The sequence below is a fragment of the Sinocyclocheilus rhinocerous genome, unplaced genomic scaffold, assembly GCF_001515625.1.
Source record: "Sinocyclocheilus rhinocerous isolate Xijiao unplaced genomic scaffold, SAMN03320098_v1.1 scaffold851, whole genome shotgun sequence".
NCBI classification, from domain to species: Eukaryota; Metazoa; Chordata; class Actinopteri; order Cypriniformes; family Cyprinidae; genus Sinocyclocheilus; species Sinocyclocheilus rhinocerous.
In genome coordinates this window covers 166,011-191,636 of record NW_015624573.1, presented here as the reverse complement: position 1 = coordinate 191,636, position 25,626 = coordinate 166,011, and the positions used below count along the sequence as shown (strand labels likewise).

Below are 25,626 nucleotides of genomic sequence, written 5' to 3'. Positions count from 1 at the left end.
CATGGTCAAGTCAAGTCAAGTCACCTTTATTTATATAGCGCTTTTAACAATACAGATTGTGTCAAAGCAACTGAACAGCATTAATTAGGAAAATAGTGTGTCAATAATGCAAAATGACAATAGTAAACACTAATTTTTCAGTTAAAGACAGTTCATCATTGAATTCAGTGATGTCTTCATTCAGCTCAGTTCAGTTTAAATAGTATCTTTGCAATCATTTGCAATCAAGTCAACAATATCGCTGGAAATGAAGTGTCCCCAACTAAGCAAGCCAGAGGCGACAGCGGCAAGGAACCAAAACTCCATCGGTGACAGAATGGAGAAAAAACCTTGGGAGAAACCAGGCTCAGTCGGGGGGCCAGTTCTCCTCTGGCCAGACCAAACCAGCAGTTCAATTTCAGGCTGCAGCAAAGTCACATTGTGCAGAAGACTCATCTGGTTCCTGTGGTCTTGTCCCGGTGGTCGTCTGAGACAAGGTCTTTACAGGGGAATAACATCTGTATCTGGTGTTCATCTAGTTGTCCTGGTCTCCGCTGTCTTTCAGGGCTGTAGAGGTCCTCTCTAGGTGCTGATCCACCATCTGGTCTGAATACGTACTGGATCCGGGTGACTGCAGTGACCATCTGATCTGGATACAGACTGGATCTGGTGGGTTGTTTCAGGGTTGGCATCATCTGAGGTCCTCTGAGGGGTTGGCATCATCTCTTCTCAGGTGTTCTGGATCCAGACTGAAGCTTGTGTAAATCCTAGTTACATCCCGTGGCAAAAACAGAGAAACAAATAGGGACATAATTAGCGTAGCTGCTGTTCCAACCAAGTAAAATTAATTTGTTTAACCCAAGCTAAGGAATAATAATGTGCATTTGATCAGATATAACTGCAGTACAAGATTATGATATGCATTATTTGAATGCTTGGCCAAAGAGATGTGTCTTTAATCTAGATTTAAACAGAGAGAGTGTGTCTGAACCCCGAACGTTATCAGGAAGGCTATTCCAGAGTTTGGGAGCCAAATGCGAAAAAGCTCTACCTCCTTTAGTGGACTTTGCTATCCTAGGTACTACCAAAAGTCCAGAGTTTTGCGACCTTAGGGAGCGTGATGGATTGTAGCGTGGTAGAAGACTATTTAGGTACGCAGGAGCTAACCCATTAAGGGCCTTATAGGCAAGTAATACTATTTTGTAACTGATACGGAACTTAATAGGTAGCCAGTGCAGAGACTGTAAAATTGGGGTAATATGATCATATTTTCTTGACCTGGTAAGGACTCTAGCCGCTGCATTTTGGACTACCTGTAGCTTGTTTATTGAAGATGCAGGACAACCAGCTAGCAGTGCATTACAATAGTCTAGTCTAGAGGTCATGAATGCATGAACTAGCTTTTCTGCATCAGAAACCGGTAACATGTTTCTTAGCTTGGCAATGTTTCTAAGATGGAAGAATGCTGTTTTTGTAACATGGGAAATATGATTTTCGAAAGACAAGTTGCTATCTAATATAACACCCGGATTTTTGACTGTAGAGGAAGTAACAGTGCATCCGTCTAGTTGCAAATTGTAATCCAAGAGATTCTGTGTACTGTTTTTTGGTCCAATAAGTAATATCTCTGTCTTATCCGAATTCAATAGGAGAAAATTATTGGTCATCCAATCTTTTACATTTTTAACACACTCTGTTAGCTTAGATAATTTAGAAGTTTCATCTGGTCTTGTTGAGATATTATATAGCGAATTCCTGTCGCTCCACCGTCCCTTATATTTCCCTCTCATGTTTGCTTTGTTTTGATTATGTGTTTACTTATTCCAACCTAAGAGTTAAAGGGGTCATATGATGCGATTTCAAGTTTTCCTTTCTCTTTGGAGTGTTACAAGCTGATTGTGCATAGATAAGATCCCTGAAGTTGCAAAGACTAAAGTCTCAAAACCAAAGAGATATTCTTTATCAAAGTTAAAGGGGTCATATGATGCTGCTAAAAAGAACATTATTTTGTGTATTTGGTGTAATGAAATGTGTTTATGCGGTTTAAAGTTAAAAAAACACATTATTTTCCACATACTGTACATTATTGTTTCTCCTCTATGCCCGTTTTTTGAACATTAAAGCATGTCAGCATATTCTGTTACACCAAATACACAAAATAATGATCTTTAAAAAAGCATCATATGACCCCTTTAAAGTCTAAAATGAAAGTGATATGAATTCTTATTATGAGTCTCTTTTAAATGTTCTGCTTTAGCCCAGGTCGGTGGCTGGGTTCAGAGGGACAGTACGCTATGCTTCCATTAATGCTCATAAAAACAAGGTAAGTTTCAAAGAGGACGGCCACAGACTGCACGCAATCCATTCACTGACTGTCTATAGCGTATTACGCGCAAAATTTGGTGAGCGCTTGCTGCATTTGCCAGTTTGAATCTGATTTATTGGCTTTAATGAATCTTAAAGGTCCCATGACATGCTGCTTTTTGGATGCTTTTATATAGGCCTAAGTGGTCCCTAGTACTGTATCTGAAGTCTCTTTCCCGAAATTCAGCCTTGGTGCAGAATTTCAGCCACTACGAGCCAGTCCCACAATGAGCTTTCCTTAGGACGTGCCATTTCTGTGTCTGTAGCTTTAAATGCTAATGAGGAGGAGAGAGGCGGGGCAACTGCCATGCTTCGCTCATTTGCAAGCCATGATGTCTCTCGAGGAAAAAAAAAATATTGCACTCGCCTGGCACTGTAGTAGCTCATTTTCTCATGGGCGGGCCAAATTCTCTGGGCGGGCAAAGCAGAGAAAGGGGAGGTAACCTTTCCCCGTATGACGACATAAAGGGAAGATTCCAGATTGGGCCATCTGAGCTTTCATTTTCTCAAAGGCAAAGCAGGATACCCAGGGCTCGGTTTACACCTATCGCCATTTCTAGCCACTGGGGGACCATAGGCAGGCTAGGGGAACTTATTAATGTTAAAAAACCTCATAAAGTGGAATTTTCATGCCATGGGACCTTTAAGTGAGTGATTCTTGGTCAGAATTAGCTACATTAAGAACAATTTTTTAAAAGTTATATTTATGGGCATTTTCTGCCTTTATTGGGACAGTGAGTTTCATATCTTCTATGACCATGTGCTGGATTTAGATTACTACACCAAACCTGATTATCAGGTAAACCATTCATTTTTCAACAAGAATGAATTAACTTAATCAAAAGTGACAAAGACATGTTTAATATTATAAAAAAGTTTTATTTCAAATAAATGCTGTTTTACAATATAATAAAACAGAAAACAGCTATTTTAAATTGCAATTATGTCACAATATCACTGTTTTTACTGTCTTATAATCAAATAAATGAAACCTTGTTGTGCATAAAAGACTTTTAGAAACATTAAAAAATTAAACAGACCATGAACTTTTGAACTTTATATATAAATAATTTTTTTATGCAACTATTTTGAGTGAAAAATGTATTTACTTCTTCCTTTCTCTGGTCTAGTTGCTAATGTCAGTATTTGAGAACAGCATGAAAGAGAGGGTGATAACAGAAACCGAGCCTTATGACTGGGAAAAATCTGGAACAGATACGGCCCTCCCCACCAGCACACACACGCCACCACAACAAAACACACGGCAAACTGCTGCCATTGTGGGGTAAGAATATGTACACATGCTCTTACAACAGTATCAGACCCATTTGCACAGTGGGGTGGGATTCTGGACTCTGCAGTGACTTTGAAAAGACTCATGTGATTCTGATTTGGCTTTGAATTGTCTCTCTCAGGATGGTGAATGTGACACCGGTACCTGGTGAATTACCAAGGGAAAACACTGATGATGTTCTGCAAGATGAACACCTGAGTGACCAAGAGAACGCTCCGCCTGCTTTGATGCCCAGCAGGCCTAGCGAACCTGCTTCAGCCCCACCTCCTGGTGAAGGGTGGGATGAAACTGACTTCAACCGTAACAAACTCAGGATCAGCATCAGTAAGGTATTATTTTTTATATATTATGCCAAATTATTAATTATTCACAGAAATTTTTATGTCTAATTAGTATAAAAACATGATTTTTGATCAGTTGAGTGTTTAATACTGCTGGTCTTCTCAGACGCAAGTAGCAGCAGAGGATGGGGAGGAGCCTGCAGGAGGAGGGAGGTCTGTTTCCCCGGCGAGGGGGGGAGAAGCAGACGCTCAGGCCCGCCCTCCAAGGTACCGGAGAGTGAACAGCCCAGAATCTGACCGCCTGTCTGCTGCAGAGGATAGAGGAGATGCCGCAGATAAACGGTGAGGAGAGCGTGTGCTTGAAAATGTATCGCTCTGTACTTCTGGCTGACATTTATCTTTTCTAAAGGTCATTTGACCGCATGTGTCTTGTTAGTGAGGAAAGCATGCAAAAGTGGCTTCTGATAAGTTTCTGTTTTGTACTACAGCATTTTGATCTGGCATTTTGGATGGCTTCTGTGAATTTAATGAAAGGAAAGTGCATACTGTTCTTAGTGTGGTAACATTTTTTTATGATCAAAACGGCTTGGCATGTTAAAGAAACATTTTATTTTCGGAACAGATTAAAATTAAAGACTAAAACAGTTTTTGTTGGACGTAATGTTGCATGATCTTGACGTAACCCTTTTTGTTGAAATTTATGATTGTCTAATCTTTAATTAATTAAATAATTATTAAATTATCTCATATGACTATTAATCAGACTGGGATTATTAGTAATTATAAATTAATGAAGTAATTATAGTTATAGTAAAGTTATGAAGTATTTATAAGTATTAAAAAATTTCAATATTTAATATAATAAACAATGACCATATTTATTCATTTCTAAACTAATTATTAAATAAAAAAATAAAAACATTTGTCACATGATTCTTCAGAAATCATTTTAATATGCAGATTTGGTGCTCAAGAAACGTTTCTTATTGTTATCAATGTTGAAGACAGTTGTGCTGCTTAATATTTTTCAGAACGGCATTTATTTGATATATAATTTTTTTGTAACATTATAAATGTTTTTACTGTCACTTTTGATTTAATCATCCTTGATGAACAAAAATATACATATTTAAAGAATGTACTGACCCCATACTTTTGAAGGGTAATGTTCCTACAATTTAAAGTCTGTTGTTAAATGTGTTGTTGTCCAGTTGATTCTGTGTCTTAGCCTTTGTGTGTTTTGTGGCAGCTCTCGTTTGGACATGCTGGGTTCTCCATCCAGGCACATCTACTCTTCCCAGCCTGCTCAAATGCTCTCTTTAGAAGCTGGGCAGGGAGAACGACTGGCCGGTGGCCACCATGATGTCTCTGCAGATGGCGACCAGGAAGCCCACAGCAATGCCTTCATCCGCTCAGTCCCGCTGGCAGAGGAGGAGGACTTTGACAGCAGGGAGTGGGTGATGATTGATAAAGAAACAGAGTTGAAAGACTTCCATCCTGGGGCAGAGCCCACAACCTCAGGCACCACGGATGAGGAACCAGAGGAATTACGCCCCCTTGAGGATCACGAGGAGAGGAGAAGGAGAGGACATATGCACGGGATGGGTGGAGCTGAGGCTGTGGTACGACCCAAAACACAACGTGGGATGATGATTGTAGCAGAGGAGGAGGGGGCGGGACCGAGCCCTGCCCATTCACCTTGTCACTCGTTGCCTCATACCTGCCCAAGAAGGAGGGAGTCAGAGCCGTTCGGACCTGATGGACCGGTAAGGCACACCTGAGTGTGTATGTGTGGACGTGTGTATGGGTTATCCTGATCACTTAATATGTTTGATGATCTTTAGCTAAAATCATAACAGATTTCTTAAAGTCTATTTTGAAATATAATTTATTGCATTTTATCACATTATCACACACCAGTGGTCTGCAAGTCCATTGTTATTATCAAAGTCAGTGTGAATTTTAGTAGGCAATTCATTTTAGTTCTGTAATGTGACATATCTGAGTGGAAAAACTAGATAAACTAGATACAAAGATTGCCATTTCAAAGGAAGAGCAAATCTATTTTTTTATTTCTTATTATTTAGGCCTTTTTAGAATAAAAAAATATATAAATAAAAATAATAAGTTATTAATAACAAACACAGATTAACAGTTTACAGTTTTTTTTTTTTCTGTTTTTTTTTTCATCTGTGTGAATAAACACATAGATTACATTTTCTGGTGTAACAGAATTTCCAGGCAAAAATGATTGGTTTTAATGATAGACTTTCCAATAAGGATTGACATTATTAAATGCATTAGGTTCAGAATTTATTAATCAAGTTTAATGTTAATTTGTACATATACTACAGTTCAAAGGTTTGAAAAGTAAAACCAGTAATATTACAACTGTTTTTATCTGTTTTCTCTTATATTATTTTAAAATGTAATTTATTCTTGTTATGCAAAGCTGAATTTTCAACAGCCATTACTCAGCTTGCTTACTTACTTCAGCGTCACATGATCCTTTAGAAATCATTCTAATATGGCGATTTAGTGCTGAAGAAATAACAAATCGCTGAATAAAATAATTAATTTATTTCCCCCCAAAAAAAGACCTCAAACTTTTGAACGGTAGTGTAAATTTTTTTTGCATTTCAAGTTGTATTTGTTAATGTATTATGAAGGAACAAAAATTAGCAATGAACAAAAGCTAGATTAATAAACAGTAAGAGTATTGTTGTTTATGATACCTAATGCATTAAGATTCTGTTAAGAAGTTTCTGGCATCTTGAAAATCACTATGTGCTAGGTGCTTTATTATCTCTGTGTGTGTTTAGGTTGTGTTAAGGCTGTAGTGTTATGATATACTACTAGCATTTGTTCTTAGCTGCTGAATATTTTTTACATAATGACATCACCAGTACAAGAAAGGCACATATAAGCCTCTGATAACTTGTACTGCGAGATAATTAGCATATGTTGTTTGTATGTGAGTCTTTGTGTACACCCTTGATGTACGGTATGTGTGTTATTTAATCTTGTGCATTTGTGTTGAGCTGCATGTTTTAGGGTTCTCTGGTTGTGTGTGTGTTTGTGTGTGCGCGCCACGCTCAATTCACAGCCAAGCTTAGTTTGCTCATTGGTCATACAGGGGTCTGTGTGCACACTTTGGCTCCTTCACAACATCTAAAGCATACATTCACCCGTACGTAAGCTTAAACAAGCCTGTCTTTAGCGTTCAGACAGATGTGGGCTGGTCTTGTCCTCTGAAAGAGTTACAGCACATCAAAGTGTTTGTACCACCCATTTGATATAATGTTTCGTTTATCTTGTTTTTTATTGGTGTGTTTTTGTGTGTGCATCACACACAATCTTAGACAAAAAAAACACGCTTTTTTCAATACTTCGCGTTTAAGTTTTTTCTCAGCCTGATTCCTCTGATCCTCCGCTCTTATTGGTCTTTTTCAGTTGGAGGAGGACAGGCCACACCCACATCACTCATTCCCGAGGCCCGCCCATTTGAGAAGACTGGCGTCGTACGTGTTTTCCTCCGCTACCATGGACACGGAGCACTTCCCCCATGACCCCGCCCTCGGGGGAGCGGCCATTCAGCGCAGCCGCTCGGCTGAAAGCAGCCCCGCCCACCGCCACGCCCATCGCAGACACATGCCCCTTATGCCAGGCAACCCCAGAGCCCGGCATTCAGTACTAAACCTCCCACGCCTACACATACAGCAAATGCTGGCCAAACTTATGAACAAGACATGATTCCCCAACCGTCAGCGTACACAGACACATGTGTGATGCCATTTAATAGAAGAGGTGTCCACTTTTGTGCCCATACATGAACAAAGTTTAGTACGGGCAATAAACTTGGTCTGTGATTGTGAGATTTGTGTGTGTGTGTGTGTGTGTGTGTGTGTGAGCGTAAGCGAGATATGAGACACTCTCCAGCTAAAGTGATTTTTTTTAATTGGATATTTGAAATTAAAGGGATAGTTAACCTAAAAATTCAAATTCTGTCATCACTCACCCTCATGTTATTTTATCCCTTATGATTTTTGTGGAACACAAAAGGTATTTGGAGAAATGTCCCAAAAACAGCTCTTCAAAATATCTTCTTCTATGTTCCACAGAAGAAAGAAATTCATACAGGTTTGGAACGACATGATGACATAATTGTTATTTTTGGATGAATTTTCCCTTTAAGCACTTGGGACGATTGGAGAAAGATAAATTATATTGTATTCTCCAAAACAAAGCAATTCTGTACTATGATGTATTTACTCATAGAGACACTGTACAATACAGTTTTTGTAAAAAAGAAAAACACAAAGACAAAAACACATTTTACCTCCATCAAGGATTTTTCATGCAGAGCTGCTGGTGTCTGATGGGACAGGCACTTTGACTAAAGTGACGAGAATATCATTTTTTTGTTTTGTTGTTGCTTAGGCTTCTTAGATTCCATCATCTTCTGTGTAAGAGGAGAGTTGTGATGCAGGCTGGATAGTGCGATTATGTTTTTCAGGGTTGAATGTCATTAAATTACAATGAATGTCGGCCTAAAGCAGATACTCAAAAAGAATGCGTTCGCCTGCTGAGTGTTAGTAGAGGACACTAGAAGGACAGTGAGTTCTTGCTAAGCTATTTTTTGCACAGTCTATTGGCAGCAATACGACCTCAACACATATAGAACCTGTCAAACACCACAACGCACACCTCCAGGCGGGATATATGGCTTTCCTAAGCAAACATGACAGAATGTGAACTGATGGATCTCTTTATATAGATTCTTATAGCCTTCTTTAGTAGCCGAGAGAAAGCATGGCATTACCCACATACAGTGTGTGTATCCTCACGGGGTTGGACCTGTAAAATAATCTAGTTGCTTGGATCCTCTGGCACTTCAAGGAGAGTATTTTCACTGTATAGCAGAGAAAATGAGTAAACAAAGATGGAGAGGTGTGAGTATTAGGCTTGTATTAAATGCTCTGCACGGCTGAAAGTATGTAGACACATTTCTATTGAATGAAATTGGCTGTTTCAGCTACATCCTTAACTAACAGGTGCAGAAAATCAACTATACAGCCATACAGCCTCCTTAGACATTTTAAGGTTAATGGCCTTGGTTTAAAAAAAAAAAAATCTTAACAAATGTATGTGGGGTTGGTGTGTGTTCACATACTTTTGGCCATGGAGATTAATTGTGATATCACTTTTGTCTTCCAGATTAGCTATAAAAAGATATTTAAAGATTTTCTTTTCTCCACCATAACTATTATCCTTTAGTATTACAGAAACATATGCATATTGCTTTCAGATGATATTAGGTTCCATGTGAACTTAAGCTGTGCTTATCTGAGGGAAAGAAAGTCATAAACACGACATCCTTGGTGTCAAGAAGTTTGACTAGTGGGGAGTTGAGAATCGATTAAAGTTCTGGAATAGAGATATATTTAAAAAATGAAGTGCAATAGAGTTTAAGGCAATAGGTGTGTGAAAGGAAGACTGAGCCTCTTTCTTTGGTTTTGTCACACATACATTAGTGGTTTGATACACATATGCAGATATTTGAACTTAACTATAGTTTATCATTCAGCAAATGAATGTTGCCGTTTTTTGTTCCTGGCCATAGACTTGACATGCTACTTCAGTGTTTAAAGTCATAATAGTCAGTCACATAAATCAATGCATAAATAAGCTTTTGCAGAAGTGCAGCATCGTTGTCATAGAAATTAGATCACACATTGTGTCATAACCAGGCATAATGCAATAAACTGACAAGTGTTTTTGTGCTAACCAGCAGTAGCCACAATACAACATTTTGTCGATTAGTTTTTATTTCTAGTCCAAAATTAGGCTCCACCCAAAACTGTACTTTAGACATCCTATGCTCTGATCAGTGTTATTTTAGTATTTATATACTATTGTAGTAATTATTAATATTTTAAATGAGCTATTTTTTATATTTTAATTTTAGCTTTATTTTTATTCCAGTTTTAGCAATTTTAGTACTTCAAACTCTTTAGTACTTTAAACCTTTTTTTATTTGTCAAGGTGACATTTCTAACTTTTATTTAAATTGAAGTTTCTCATCTAACTTTTATATTGTGTTTTATTTTAGCTTAATTTCAATGAATGAAAAGTATTTTTAATAGTTTTAGTTTTACTTAATTACAACACCGCCTCTGATTGGCTGATTGTGTCACATTTTAATGGACAGACACTTTGGTTGTGCCTGGTTAAGACAGAGTGTTAGATACTTCCTATGAAACATAAAGTAGCATTTACACAATGAAATCTTTGCTTTATCTGTATTGTAAATTCCTCCAGCCTCAGTTCATTTTAGATATACATATCTGTGGGAGGAAATGAAGATTGATTGTTTATTGGTGTATTGTTTCACTTGAAATTCATGCTGTAAAAATGCTATATGACTCAATGCTGGATATCAGTGCATATGTGAATCTTGCTGAAGATGCCGAGTTTCTTCTTAAACTATAATTTGCCTCGCTGGGCCAACTGCAACAAACACTGGGTGGTGAAAAAATGTCTGAATACAAAAATACAGTATTTCATACTGGTTTTGAACTCAGTGTTCATAGCAGTTGGCTTCTGGTGTCTGTGCTGCTTTGGGTGTTTTAATGCTATTTACACCAATCACTGTTTATCTGGAATAACCAATGTACTGTAATGTGTGTGTTCAGAAGAGTTTGTAGTCTGAATTGTGTGAGACAGCTGATCCAAATGTCTTCCTAATGGAGAAGATGAGCACAGACTGAATGACTATACATAGAGACACAAAAGCTCAGCTGAAACTGAGCTTTTTTTTGGTTACGCAGGATAATAGTAAGCAAATAGATTTCTTCATATCACATACACTACAGTACAAAATTTTGGGGTCTGTGATATTTAATCAAAAACACAATAAAAACAGTAATATTGTAAAATATTATTACAATTTAAAATATTTTTTTCTATTTGAATATACTGTAAAATGTCATTTATTCCTGTGATGGCAAAGTTTAATTTTCAGTCTTCAGTATCACGTGATCCTTTAGAAATTATTCTGATTTGGCCCTCAAGATTTTTTCTTCTTATAGCTATTATTTTAAAAAGAGTTGCATGCATAAAATGTTTGTAAAAACTGTGATCCGTGATTTTTTGATGAATATAAAGTAAACAAAACAAAACAAACAAACAAGCAGCATTTAAATAGAAACCTTTTGTAACATTAGAAATGCCTTTACTGTCACTTTTGACCAATTGAATACATCCTTGCTGAATAAAAATATTAATTTCTTTAAAATATGTATCTCACTGACCCCAGAATTTTGAAAACTAGTGAATATGCACATTCTATCACATTCAAATCTTGAAAAGACAAATATCTTGTTATTGGCATGTTAAATTCTGAAAATTTCTTATGAAGAAAATAATTTCCCAGGAAATGTAGTGTTTCCAAGCTGGTGAAGATTTAAACAGTGCCAGTGAGTATAATGTGAGGTAACATGTTCAGATAGTTTGAGGAAGGTTAGAGGAAGTTTCACAAATGTCTTCTCTGCTTTACTGAGAGACTGTAAATAATGCTGTTCATTACTTCTGAATCTAAATGGTGTTCCATGTAGTACCATATTTTATGCTAATTTCAATATTCACTCAAGCTGAACGGCTTGTCAGCTTCATGCAATTGAACATTCATGACCTCTCACATTCTCTGTCTCTAACTGGGTCAAACTTGAGCTTGTCAAAACTCCCCAGAGAAAAACCTTGAGCTCTGAGCAATGTACAACAGCGTTTAGCAACATCTGTTTGTATAGAAAAAAAAGTTAATTTGTATTCTTTTATGTATTTAATAATGTATTGAGAAAAACCTAAAACCATGTAGGTGGCTTCTCACAGATCAGTATTGTTATGAATCAATTTTAATCAATTTTATGAATCAAAATTTATATCATACGCTGAACTTTTTATTGCTAAAAAAAGTTACTCATCAGCTGATCCCAGACCTGCTCATAGAAGCATTACATGTGTGAATCAGGGTCAACCTTCAACAGCAAGAGTCTTTCACAAAATAGCTAGTGCAATAAACACTATAGGGACTGTATAGTAGACTTGTAATATGTACAGGCATGTATTTTAGGCTTTTGTAAAATTGTAACTCTGGACAGATAGCTGAACATGCTCCTGTACTAACACATTCCTCTTTCTCATCGCTCTGTGTGTCCCCTGCTGTACATACTGTTGGCTGAGCACTGTCTTTGAGTCTACACTTGAAATCACAAATGGGCTAAATCATTTAAAAAAAAAAAAACTGTAAAAAATATTACACTGTAAAATGGACTTTGTGTGTATATATATTAGGGCTGTCAGTTTAACGCGTTAACTTAATTAATTAGTTATGAAAAAATAACGAGATTAAAATATTTTAACGCAGTTAACGCACTGGCCCAGACCTGTAATCGGGCCAACGATTCAAAGGCCCATTCATAAAGAGAGCCATTTACTTCATTCATGAATGAATCAGTCGTTTGGTAAAAAATATTACACTGTAAAATGGACTTTGGTGCCTTTTTAACCATGTATGTCATTCTAAAAAGACAATCCTGCAAAGCTTGTATACAACCAAATCACAAGTAAATAATCTGAAAAATTATTAAAGAGTGGACTCTTCTCTCACAATTGGGATTTTTTTTTTTTTTAATAATTCCTTTCGAAGTCTTGTTGTGTAGCCATAAAAAAAATTTTTAAACTTATGACTAACTTATGATTATGATACATATATACGTTTTTATATATAATACAATATATAAAAAGTATAAATATGTATATATATATATTTTTTATTTTATTTTATATATTAATAGTAATTTATATATTAATATTATTAACGCACTGGCCCAGACCTGTAATCGGGCCAACGATTCAAAGGCCCATTCATAAAGAGAGCCATTTACTTCATTCATGAATGAATCAGTCGTTTGAATGAATCGAATGAATGAATAAATGACTCATGAAGACATTTACCGCCACCTGCTGGCAGTTTTAGTTTCCTATATAGAGTATTATTTCATTTTTTATTTTTTTTAATTAAAGGAATAGTTCACCCACAAAAAAAAAATGAATCATGTAACCATTTGCTCAAACCTGAATGCCTTACTTTTTTTGTGCAACATAAAAGAAGGTATTTTGAAGACTGTTAGTAACAAAGCTGTTTTGGTTACCAATGACTTCCATTGCATGAACCGAGAAAATTCTCAAATTACCTTCTTTTATGTTCCATAGTTTGTTAGGCCGTTGTAGCCTAAACGTTTATGTGTAATAAATTTTATGTTGAATCAAATAAAATATTTCTTTCTAAAGATACTATTTGTAATGTCTACTTAATTTCTCATTTAACACAAAAATAGCATACTGACAGCCCTAATATATATATATATATATATATATATATATTGCTTATAAAAGTAGTATATATAGTATAGTATATTAAAGTTACTTTAACTTCATTTTAAAAAAATTAACCCATGCTGTGCTGGTTTTTATATGAAAGTTCACAGAACAAATTTAGTTTAACATCTCCAACTCTTTCACCATTAATTCACAATTTTTTTTTCTTGCATTGCTACAGGAGGCTGCAGTGGCTGAACCTTCGCCTTCGATCTCTCAGACGCGTCTGAAGCAAGTCGACTTTGTGTCTGGTGTGTTGATGTTTGACGATCTGAGAGAGGAGGGTGTGAAGACTGGAGGCTCAGGCAGTGATGGAAGCCCTCGCAGTAGTGAGGGAAGTCCAGAGGGCGCTGCATCCACCCTACTCGCCCCAGCCCACCGGGACCACGACCAGGAAGAGGGCTCACGCACACTGGTGCTTGTGTCTGCTGGTAATGGGCAGGTTTCGCCTGGTGACGGGCAGGGAACTCTCGCCGCATTGACACCGCAGGGCGAGCGACCCGTGCCGGATGAATCCGAACCCGGTACTCTTTCCTCTATCTTTAGGTTGGAGCCCAGGCCTATTGTCATGACATCTGCAGCTGTGATCACCAGCGGCTCTTCCTCGCCGCCGTTCACCAAGGTGGAACGCACTTTCATCCACATCGCTGAGACGACGCATCTCAATGTCATGACAGCCAGACACCGTCGTCCTGGACTGGATGAGATGATTTCTACTGAGCGTGAGGAGACGGGTGGAAAGAAAGAGGAGAGAGAAAGGGTCAGTGAACGAGAGCAAAAGGAAAGTGAGGGGATTACATTAGAAAGAGGCGAGGATGAGGGGGAAAAGGATGAGAGTGAAGCTGAAGAAAAAGTAAAGAAGAGTAACAGAGACGAAGCAGAGGCTTTGTTTTTAGCCGAGTCACATGACCAGCCAGAGACTACAGTTATTGAGGAAGAAGTCTCCAAAGAAGCCAAACTGGAAGTCAGACCAGAGGGTGTCCCACCAGAAGTAGACCAGCAAAAGGAACAGGAGCAGGAAGAGTGTCCATCACTAACACCTGAACAAAACAGAGATGCAGAGGTGGAGGATGAGAAGGATATGTCTCCACCGGAGGCGGAGTCACCTGATAGAAAGCCACTCCCACAGAGGCGGAGCCGTATCCCTGTGCTTATGTCAGAAGAGGAAACGGGCTCAGACAAGTCGTCGCAGACGAGTCAAGAGCAGTTTCAGCGAACTCGCAAAAGCCGACAACAACAGCTGGCTCGTCTTGTCCTGGAGCGCAAACAAACCCACCTGATTCGCTCTCGCTCCACCTCCTCGCACTCCCCGACACTCTCAACCACTGCATCTGAAGATGAAACCCACCAATCAGATGACTCGGCGAGAGGAGAGAGAGGAGCAGATGGGAAAATTAGGAGCAGAATCCCTCGTCCAGTCACACCTATCATGGGGTCATCCGACCAACTGGGCGGCACGACCCTTCCACAAACCCAGAGATCTGTGTCTTTCATTCAATATAGGTGGGTGGAGCAGAATTTCAACTTAAATGTTATTCGTTTGAATCTACACTACCAGTCAAAGTTTGGACACACTGAATTTAGTTTTTTATTTATAGTTTTTTATTTACATTTATATATCTATATTTATTATGTTTTTAGAAAGCCAAACAGTTTAAATAATAATAATAATATATTATTATTAATATTCTTGTTCTTGATATTAATATCTCTACAACAGAAATACATTACTATTGTAATACAACTGCACTGTAAAATAAAAAAGTAACATTTAATAATAATATTTATATTTTAATTTCTTCACTTGCATGAATTAAACCCATAAACTTGTATATTCTGACCTTTACATTTCTGTGACAACAGGTTTACAAACGATTCCCATTACAAATCTAGTAAAATGCTGTAATCACCTGTCCACAAAATTATGTGAAAGTGAAAATAAAGCGCACATAGCATTCCTAAATGCATGTTAAACCCACAGCACATGCAAAGATAGAGTGTGCCACATTTTCTGTTAACCGCTTCATTTTGAGATACTGAAAATATCATAAGGCCCTTGTGTGTAAATAAACACAGTGCTGCACTTCACTCTGAAACATGCAGCAACAGACTCTATCATTATTGAATTCAATCGCAGCCTTTTGTGATTTGATAAGAGCACTGAACCATATAAATTTTGTTTTTAGTTCAAGTGACATATGGTGAATATTTGGGTGTTCATCATAAAATTGTCTTGCTGTAAAATTGTGAATATTGAATGGTCTACCTCAGATTTTGCTTGGCACCATTACTGACAAACTATATAAAGAAAATTCTGCAGACTATCCTATAATACCTTTGATTGATATGACTCATTCTTTCCTCTCGCCAACAGAACCAACAGTTCTGTCAATCCCAGGATTCAAAAGTCTGCAAGTCTGCACACAAATATCCATCAGCAGCCGGCTAAACCTCAGCTCCGTCCCTCTCAAACACTTCCACCCCGTCCTCCATCTTCAGGCCCTTCCCAATCACAGGGAAGTCGGACCGCCACACATACCGTTACTCGTACCTCAGTTGTTAATGCCACCCGAAGCATCAGCACTTCCCCTCGGAGCTACGCCACCTCTCGCACCGACAGCCCTTCGCCTCAGCGCATTCGCCGACAGCCTGCAGCCAATGAAACGCAACGACAGCCCAAACCTCCTTGCCCACCGCAGTCCAAATCCAAACCTCAGGATTCCACCCCCAAAAAGAGCAAAACCCACCCATCAGCCTCATCGCAAAAGGCAAAGAAAGATCCACTGGAGTCAAAGACTAAAACAAGATAATTAAGACTTCATTCCTTCAGGTGATCTTCAGGTGATCAGCATCATCATCATCATCATCATCACAATCACTCTCTGAATCATCAGTGTTGGACTGTACGTCTCATTAAACACAACAAACTCAACCAAACAATATGGATGGATGTGTTCGTTATTCAGCCAAGTGACTGCAGCAGCTACGAAATACCTCTAATGAGGAGAACCTCTGACATTTATACACACACACACAGTGTGTGTGCGGGCGAGTTGTCATTAATGAAGTGTGTTGGACAGATGAACACACCTCATATGCCTTAAAATAATAATTGCTGCCGTCACAACAAAGCTTCCACAGGCTCTACCCTCCTGTCAACGCCACTATCATGTTCAATAATACAACCACATATCATATCACCGTTATTGAAAAAAATTATATCGCGATACATATTGATATTGAATTATTGTCCAGCCCTAATTACAGTACATGCTATTTATTATAATTGAATATCACTTCCAAAATGTAAGTTTTTGACCAACATCACAATATCAGAATCTGGAAGAAAATAGCTTTATAGAAACTCACAAAAACCTAAAATGTTTAAAAAGTCCCAAATGCACTTATTACTCAACTAGCTGGTGTTTGGGACAGATTTTATATCAACTTCTGCAGTCAATTTGTGTGTGCTAAAATTTGTATTTATCTCAAATAAAAAATAATAATAGTCATATGCACAAAAACGTGGTGGTTCTGTGCAGAAGATGCAGAAACAATATTCTAAATTGAATCTCTACACAGAACTAAAGTGACTAACCTTGCTGCTACAGTTTGATGTCAATCATACAATCATCTTGGCCCCGCCTACTATCTCTGATTGGGTCAATCCATCCGTGACACTCGTCTGCTAAATTTATTTGTAACCGGATCCCGGACCAGCGGCATGCATTTGGAAATGCTCGTCCGCTTCTGTTTATTGTCTTTTGCAAAACTGTAGATAATGTAAGCAGTACTTTTGGGAAAAAAAATAAAGTTATATTTTTGTTCCAAAAAACATTAATGGATGAAAATAAGACTAACTTAGTTGCATTTGTCTCAGTCTCAGGCTGAAAATGCACCATTCTGATCTGTATGCAAACTTTACAGTTCAAAGAACACTTGAGGAAGCTGAATGAAGGTCGTAGTGAACATGAAAGCTTCTCAAAAATCTGACACACCAAGGAGGATAAAGCAGCAGGAACCAATAATGTGAGTTGAAGCAGCATGTGTGGGGTTTGTAAATGTGCTCTAGGATGTTATTTTTATGCAGTACTGCTACTCCTGAGTGTCCACAGCATGTGTTCAGAGGCTGTGGAGTTTAAATGACTAAGGTGCTATCAAAGAGTGTTTCTTCATGCCTGCTCTTGTCATTGGTGTTCTTTTCCGTCCTGTGCTTGGATTAAAACCCGAACATCCATGAAGATTGTCACATCAACGGAAGAGAAAAATGTCCTAGTGCACACTAGCCAGTGTTGTTTGTGAGTTATCTTAAAGGAAGCGCTTCATTTGGACCATGCACACTGCAGAACCATTGCATGCTGTTGTTTGGATGAAATAACAGGAAAGTACTCTGCGGTATATTCCAGAATGTTCCATCTGCAGAGAACCCAGAAGACTCTCTCTGCTCTTAATACCGACAAGATATGAGGAAAGACGTCTCCTCCTGGTCATCTCTCTTCAGTGTGTTGCTTTGAGATAGAGAGAATTTGCATGAATGTGTTTCATGAATCCCGATTGACTAACTTATACTAAGGAGAAACCTTTCTGAATTATACAATTAAAAATGATTGCAAATTATCAATGATGCCATTCAATAAACGCAAGTTCCATCACTGTTTTCGGTTGATGGTTTGTGTCATTCTTTCCAGAAAAACTCAGTGGATGTTCTGCATAGGGAATCCGCATGTCCTGGTTGTGGTGTAAGTGAGATGAATTAAGTATCATCTGCATAAAAATGGAGCAATAACAGAGAAGCTATAGAACACTATGTAATGACCTTATCATAGATCTTAGATTCCTTCAGACTAGTTTTGGGATAACTTGGGGGATACAATTGGATGTTTCTGTTACCCATGTGACCCTAAAGGTCATTAATAATGGTGGGAATGCAATAGCTGGTTCTAGAAATGTACTACAGTTCAAAAGTTTGGGGTTGGTAAGATTTTAAAATGTTCTAAAATGTTCCAAAAAAATCCAGTTTTTGATCTGAAATGCTGTTAAAACAGTAGCCGTTTACTATTTTAATATCTTTTAAGATGCAATTTATTCCTGTGATGGCAAAACTGAATTTTTAGCAATCATTCCTCAGTATTCAATCTCTCATGATCCTTCAGAACCCATTCTAATATGCTGATTTGTTAAAGTCTAATCTTTGTACAGAACAACTTATTCCAGCACAAAAAGTTGCCAAGATAGGATTGGGCCATAAAAAAAAACCTTTGTCTAATCTTGCCTCTACAGGTTTGGGTTCTATCTGCATGATTCAGATTAATTGAGGACTGAGATAAACAGGTATTATGCAAAGTAAAACATGCTGAGCTAGTGGGATCACTGATTCTTTAATTGGTCAGTTCATGTTGCTGAACTGGTTTTGTGTAATAATTTGATTGTATAATACCTGTCAGTTGCCATTACAGTGATTGCAAATTAACTGCTCGTCATCATACCCCTGTCTGATTATTCTGATTGGGATTTTAGTGTGAAGGGTTTCTACAGCGAATCCCCATGGTGAAATGTAAGGGTGAGGATTGTACAGCAAGAGCTCTGATGCTAAACTCTAATTCTGCTTGTTATTGTTATCATGACAGTATAGTAGCATGAGAGACATGTACTGTACAGTACATGTTAAAAAATGGACAGCAAAGCAGAAGTGCATGAACTGACAGAAATAATGTTACTCAACAGTCAAAAACAGCATCTTTCTCTATGGCTGAAGGAGGCAGAGAGGGAGGAAAGATGAAGGGTGTTTGGGGAGGGGCTTCATTTAGCCTTTATTTATGAAGTACTGGTCATTCATAGCTTTCGATAACCGTCTGTCTATCTTTGACTTTGCTTGTTGAAGTTCTTTACCATCACGGCACTCTACAAAGATCATCCGCACACTTTAATAATCAAGCTGCAGAGGTGAGTGTCTTTTCATTCTTGGATTTTTTTTAAAAACTTTGTTTGAATTGCGCTACTAACAGCGCAAAAAGAAACTGACATAAAATACATTTATTTTAATCAGCATGATCACTGTTTTTGAGTTACTTTTTTATTTTTACTACTGAATGAATGACTTGACTGGAAGCTGAATAAAGTGTTGATTCATTTGAGGTTATTTATGGTAGGAAAAAGAAGCAAGTGAAAATGAAATAAAAAATAAAAACGAATATATTTAAAGTGTCCACCATTATTTATAAAGAAAATGAAATCATTTCCATCAGGCAAATATCATTCCAAACTGTAATGAAATGCATTAAGACGGGTTGTGTCCTTTTGCGATTGAGTCCAGCTGGTGTGTGTCTTCACAGCTGTGCACAGCGTTCAAACAGAGTGCTGTACCCCCTGCGGTCCATTGCCTGCTATGAGGCTAATGTAGGGTGAACGAATGGACTTAAAAAGAGTTCACAAAGTTTTCAGAGAGCTTAATACAAGGCCCTATTACATCATTGAAAAGGTCTGATTTGCATCACAGATGGTTTCAACCATTTCCTAATTGATTTATCAATTCAAAGTTCAAAAGAACAGCACTTATTTGAAATAAAAAGCTTTTGTAACATTTTGAAAGTCTTTACTGTCACTTTTGATCACTTTGCTTGCTGAAAAACATAAATTTCTTTAAAAAATCATACTGACCCCAAACTTTTGTAAATTTCATCAAATCACTTTATATCAATTATATAACATTGAGGTTTTATTGTCTGTGACATTCCAGGTGACAATGAAGTTTGAGAGCATTCTGGAAGAGACAGATGGGTTTGGGCGATACCAGATTGCACTGGTCTTGCTGATGTATATACCTCGCATCCCAATCCCATGTCACTTCCTGCTGAACAACTTTATAGCCGCCATCCCATCTCACCATTGTAACATCAGCTCTCTGGGCTCTGAGGGAATCTTTGGAAATCTGACTCAGGAGGAGAGACTGACTGTCAGTATTCCAGTGCAGGATGATGGGACTCCTGCTTCCTGTCACATGTTCTCTTATCCTCAATTCCACCTGCTGTCAAACTTCTCCAGCCCCTCAGAGGTTGCTGTAGTCCAGTGCCAGAATGGATGGGAGTATGACAACAGCACGTTCATCAGCACTCTCGCCACACAGGTAAAGTCCAGTGACTGTGTATCCTGTAGGTCCTTCTCAGCTCTCTCACCACTCACACTTTTTCCTGTTTCTCTCTCTTTATTTTCTATCAGTTTGATTTAGTTTGTGAGAAGAGGGGACTGGCCAAAGCATCAGCAACCATATTTTTTGTTGGCGTCATGGCTGGAGCTGTGTTCTTTGGAGTGCTCTGTGACAAGTAAAACCTCCCTTTAGAAACGTTTAGACTTTTAAGACTGAAGTTCTCAGTCGGGTGGTATCCTAAGGTACAAAATCTAAAAGGTTTATCTTTGTACCTTATTTACCCCAAAATACTATATATTTGTATCTTAAAGGTACATAGGCCTATGTGTACTTTAAAAGTGTACATAGTGAGAGAGTGTATTACAGAGAGAGAGTTCAATGAAACATAATCTTATCATGAATGCAGTATTGATGTTCTGCATGCTCTTTGTTCATCTGTGTGTTGTTGTTCAGGTATGGTCGTAGAAGTATGCTGCTGGTGTCTTATGTGTCATCTATAGTGTTCAGTGTTGTTAGTGCTTTCTCAAGCAACTACATCATGTTTGCTGCCTTCCGCTTCCTGACCGGATTCGCACTGACGGGGATCATCAACATATCATTTGTTCTCAGTAAGTCTTTCCTTGAAACTTAACTGCCTTTATCCTTTATCCAAGACTGAGAGACTTTGAGTCATTTGTCCAGTCTCAACAATTTACCAATTACAGTCAGTTATGGTCATTTGACCGCACTGACGCTATCAGATGAGAACAAAACTTGAACTGAACTGAGCTGAATAATGACGCTATTGTCTTGTGTAGAGCTGCTTATAGCTGAATTAGTTTCATAATAGATTAACTTTACATAGTTATTGAACTGAACTGAATCAACACTGAACACTGTCAGTAATGGGTCGCCGTGATTTTGCCAAGTTAGACATGTTCCTGGATCAACATTACTGTCCAAAAATATAGACTAAACCCAATCCCTGCCCCTAAACCTAACCTTACCCATAATTTATTCCTAAAATCAGTGTGAAATGATAGCTGATTACCAAGGGTGTAGAAGCACCTAATCCTGATCATAAGCCTAAAACAGATATTTCCTGAGAAGTTATCCCTCAATTCTGATTGGTTAATTGGAATGTTGTTCCAGGATCAACAAGGATGTTGATCCAGGAACATGTTGTACTTGGTGAAATCACGGTCACCGTCAGTAATGACACTGTTGTCTTTTTAGAGCTTGTATTTGAATTATTCTCAAATTTGCATGACTGATTCTGTTACTTTCCTCTTTGTTACTGGGAAACCATCTGTATTGTAAAAAGCACTATATAAAAAGGTAAAAAGTTGAATTACAAAGTTGCAGTTTTCTAAAAGTTAAATATTAAGTACTAAAAATAGTTTTATTAAAGAACATTATCTTACCCTTTTCTCTTCTGGAAAAAGGAAACCGTGTAGAATGCGTTTATGTTTGTAGATTTTTAAAATCTTTTGTAAATGTTTTGTGAAACATTTTTGTTATGTTTCTGATCTTTAATGATTAAATGTGATCTGTTCTGCAGGTATTGAGTGGGTGGACACTAAACACCGTACATTTATCGGTGTGTTCGGCAGTATTTCCTGGAGTTTAGGCAACATGCTGCTGGCCGGTTTTGCCTATCTGGTCACTGATTGGAGAATGCTGATTATTACTGTCACTTCTCCTCTTCTTCTTGCTACAGCCATTTGGTGGTAAGGAAATACCATTATTGTTTTTATAAAAATTGTTTGTTTATGAGAGTCCTGAGTCTTCCTCACAGTCAGGCCTGTTTGTAAGGTCATGTCATGTTTTTTTCTCAGCTGGAAAGTTCTTCTTTTTTTTTTTTTTGTTCCTCTCACAATCAGTAAATTCAACAATAATAAAAGTAGTACCGACTTCATCCATGAGCTCCTGCAAATGCCCTTTGTCCTAAATGACCTAAAAGAGCCTTTGTACCTTCCGTCATCTGGTTATATCATATATATTTCTGTTCTTTATTAACAAGAGGTGTCAATACCATTGTGAACGACAACACTAATCATTTTTACTATTAATAAACTGTTCCATCATGATTTAATCATATCATTTACACCACTTCATTCTCCATTTTCTTTGCTTTGCCTCAAATCAAAGTTTGTAATAAAAAGTTTGTAATTTCAGAGCTGGTTGGTTTGGCTTATGATTTAAAATGAATAATTTCAACCTTATTCTATTGTGAAGAAAAAATGATTGTTTAATACTTTCATAGGTGGATCCCTGAATCAGCGCGGTGGCTAATAGCAAATGGAAAGGCAGAAACAGCATACAAGTATCTGCAAAAATGTGCTACTTTTAACAAAAGACGAGACTTTACATCTAGAGTTAAACTAGAGGTAAACGGTCTCATTTGACATCTTTTAAATATTTGCAAAGGACTCAATTTCAACAAGGGTTTAAAACACCGTTCTTTCTGTTTCCATCAAAGGCTTTGTCCACTGTAATGACTGTGGAACAGCAGGGTCACAGTTACACTTACTTGGACCTGTTCAAAACCCCACAGCTGAGGAGACTCACACTTTTCACCGGCGTAGTGTGGTAGGTTTTTGTGTGTTCTAATTTAAGCATTTTATATTCAAAGAAAGTGCCTCTGAATATGTGAAAGCAAAGAACCTACTTTCACTTCCCCTATTTGTAGGTATGGAGTTGCTTCTACATACTACGGCATCAGCTTAAACATCACCAGCTTTGGGCTTGACCTTTACCTGACACACTTCATTTATGCAGCCATAGAAGTGCCAGCGAAAATCCTCATCTACTTTAGTCTCAATAAGGTCGGCCGTAGAATCACTCAGACCGGGACACTGGTGCTCACAGGATTCTGCATACTCATTAACATCATCACACCTACAGGTTTGTAGATCAAATGTGTCATTTCAATTTCTAACAAAGCAGCCCTTTAGTTTCAAGTGCACTTTAAATCAGTGGTTCTCAACCGAAAAACAGATTTACCATAATGATTCTGACAGGGTCAAGGCCAGCAGGAAAAACAATGCTAAAATTGTAAAAATGCAAATTACCATATAATTTGCATAAGTAGGATAGAAAAATGCATATGTTCATCAGCTTTTAAAATTGGTGAGAGAGCACTTTCCATGTTTTTTGAAGCCATACAGCCAATCAAATTCTATTCATTTTGATGCAAATCACGGAAACTAGCCAAATCAACAGATGCCAACATGGAATGTTTGTCCATCACTGAAAACCAATAACAAAATGTTGTTGGACCTATGCAATTCATGCTAATATTAATGCTGTATTTCTGTGTGAATGTTTCTATGGGTTTAGAATACTGGATGTTTCGCACTGTGATCGCAGTGTTGGGTAAAGGACTTTCAGAGGCTTCGTTTACAACTGTGTTCTTATACACCACTGAGCTCTATCCAACAGTCATGAGGTTAGTGTCTGCCATGTTCCTTTTCAATTATTAAGCTCACTCAGTTTTGAAAATGCTTCCGTTCTCTCTCCTCCACATCTATAGGCAGAATGGAGTTGGCTACGCCAGTTTTATGGCTCGTTTGGGAGCATCCATTTCTCCTCTTATCATGCTCTTAGAAGACACGTGGAAGCTCCTCCCAGAGGTCATTTTCTGCACGGTGGCCATCTTTTCTGGTCTCATCGCTTGGCTTCTCCCTGAAACCAACAACGAAAGATTGCCAGAAACCATAGAAGATATTGAAGAGATGAGGTACAAGAATAAATGTCACAAAATACAAGAAAAGATCTTGAATTATTGTATTCTTTTTGGAAACATCAGCTTACAATCCTGACATAAAACCTCCGTTGTTATTATGTTTGTCTGTTTTTCTTTTACTCCTTTTTAAATTCACAATAATTTGCTGTATTATTTATCTTTCACAGAAAGAAACCTATCAACTTCACAACAGAGGATCAGAGTAACATCCCTTTAAAGTTGCCCATCTGTGCAGACACAACGCAGTGATATGCAAATCACTTCACAAGCACAAAAAGACATCCTGCCATTGTGACGAGTTTTATAAGCTGTACTCGACATCAGATCCTGCCTTAAGTATATAATTAATGAAACTCTTGAGTCATGGAGTCTTGGTGTACTGTTTTTCTTGCTTTCTTAGAATTAAAGAAATCTAGATTCAGTCTTTTTGCTTATGCATTACCTTTAGATACATATTTAATTAATCCCTTTCGTTAATCTCTGTCTTTAAGTCTTTGTTCCTGCACACAGCACCATGGACAGCACCAGCATTAGTATCTGGGCTCTGATGGACAGCACCCTGGAAAGCTCCATATTACCTGAGTCTGACCTTTGTTAATGAGCTGTGGAAGGCCTCTCCCATAATTGACAACTTCCACCAAAAACCAACATATCACACATATTCTCTTCAAATTATTTTATTGGCAACAAATATATGTTTATAAAATGAGTAACTCAGACTTAACACTATTGAATTGGATGAGTAATATCGTAAGTTATTATACAGGCAAACCACAGCTCATATCCAATCAAAGACATTAGTTCAAACATACTCTGTATTATTCTGACTTCTACATAAAATGAATGTGACACATCTCATTCAGAAAAAAAGTTTTGTAAACATTTTAGCTTATTATCTAAACTTTATACCAAATATTACTGCTGTAAATATCAAATTATAGAGAAAATGCCTGAATGCAGTGGTGGACAGAAACGAAGTAGTTTTACTTTGTTACTGTACTTAAGTACATTTTTCAAGTATCTGTACTTTACTGTCTGGAGTAGTTTTATTTTGAGTAACTTTTACTTTTACTTCACTACATTCCAAAGCATAAGATCGTAGGCCTACTTTTTACTTCACTACATATCATAAAACATATCGTTACTCCTTATAATACATCACGTGCTCCGAGACGCAGAAGCGGTGTCTGATTCATGAACGAACTGATTCTTTTCATTGAACCCGTTAAATCGGTTCGCAAATCGCACCAAACGATTCATTCACGAATTGGAATGATCCGACTGCAGCTGTTCTCGAGTCGACAACTCACTGATTCAAATGAACCGTTTAGTGCGAGTCTCCAGTGAACTGAATTCACAAGTAAAAACCAGGAGATATTGTGAGCGTGCGCGTCTGATG

General features: G+C 37.7%; 2 protein-coding genes and 1 long non-coding RNA gene across 3 annotated transcripts in view; 2 read left to right on the top strand and 1 right to left on the bottom strand.

Annotated features, from left to right (window-relative positions):
• Window positions 1–13,185, bottom strand: part of LOC107744371 (uncharacterized) — a 22,921-nt gene extending 9,736 nt beyond the window's left edge. Inside the window, exons 1-2 of the long non-coding RNA XR_001640472.1 lie at window positions 13,173–13,185; window positions 12,576–12,579 (exon numbers count right to left, since the gene is read on the bottom strand). This is a non-coding gene — a long non-coding RNA (uncharacterized LOC107744371). The remainder of the gene's footprint in view (window positions 1–12,575; window positions 12,580–13,172) is intronic.
• The window catches only part of ttbk1b (tau tubulin kinase 1b), a 24,027-nt gene extending 7,486 nt beyond the window's left edge, over window positions 1–16,541 (top strand). The window contains exons 7-15 of the mRNA XM_016557975.1: window positions 2,237–2,381; window positions 2,783–2,828; window positions 3,016–3,142; window positions 3,474–3,628; window positions 3,759–3,966; window positions 4,085–4,260; window positions 5,168–5,684; window positions 13,538–14,859; window positions 15,731–16,541. Coding sequence (XP_016413461.1) covers window positions 2,237–2,381; window positions 2,783–2,828; window positions 3,016–3,142; window positions 3,474–3,628; window positions 3,759–3,966; window positions 4,085–4,260; window positions 5,168–5,684; window positions 13,538–14,859; window positions 15,731–16,166 — 3,132 coding nt within the window. The 3' untranslated portion in view covers window positions 16,167–16,541. The remainder of the gene's footprint in view (window positions 1–2,236; window positions 2,382–2,782; window positions 2,829–3,015; window positions 3,143–3,473; window positions 3,629–3,758; window positions 3,967–4,084; window positions 4,261–5,167; window positions 5,685–13,537; window positions 14,860–15,730) is intronic.
• Window positions 16,542–16,735: 194 nt separating this feature from the next.
• slc22a7b.4 (solute carrier family 22 member 7b, tandem duplicate 4) lies at window positions 16,736–25,104 on the top strand. The gene is made up of 13 exons (XM_016557907.1): window positions 16,736–17,139; window positions 17,237–17,385; window positions 19,238–19,299; window positions 20,093–20,479; window positions 20,572–20,675; window positions 20,954–21,108; window positions 22,041–22,209; window positions 22,746–22,869; window positions 22,962–23,071; window positions 23,172–23,386; window positions 23,822–23,930; window positions 24,015–24,221; window positions 24,395–25,104. Exons 4-13 carry the CDS (start codon window positions 20,099–20,101, stop codon window positions 24,474–24,476), a joined length of 1,656 nt encoding a protein of 551 aa, XP_016413393.1. The 5' UTR covers window positions 16,736–17,139; window positions 17,237–17,385; window positions 19,238–19,299; window positions 20,093–20,098; the 3' UTR covers window positions 24,477–25,104.
• The last annotated feature ends 522 nt before the right edge of the window (window positions 25,105–25,626 follow it).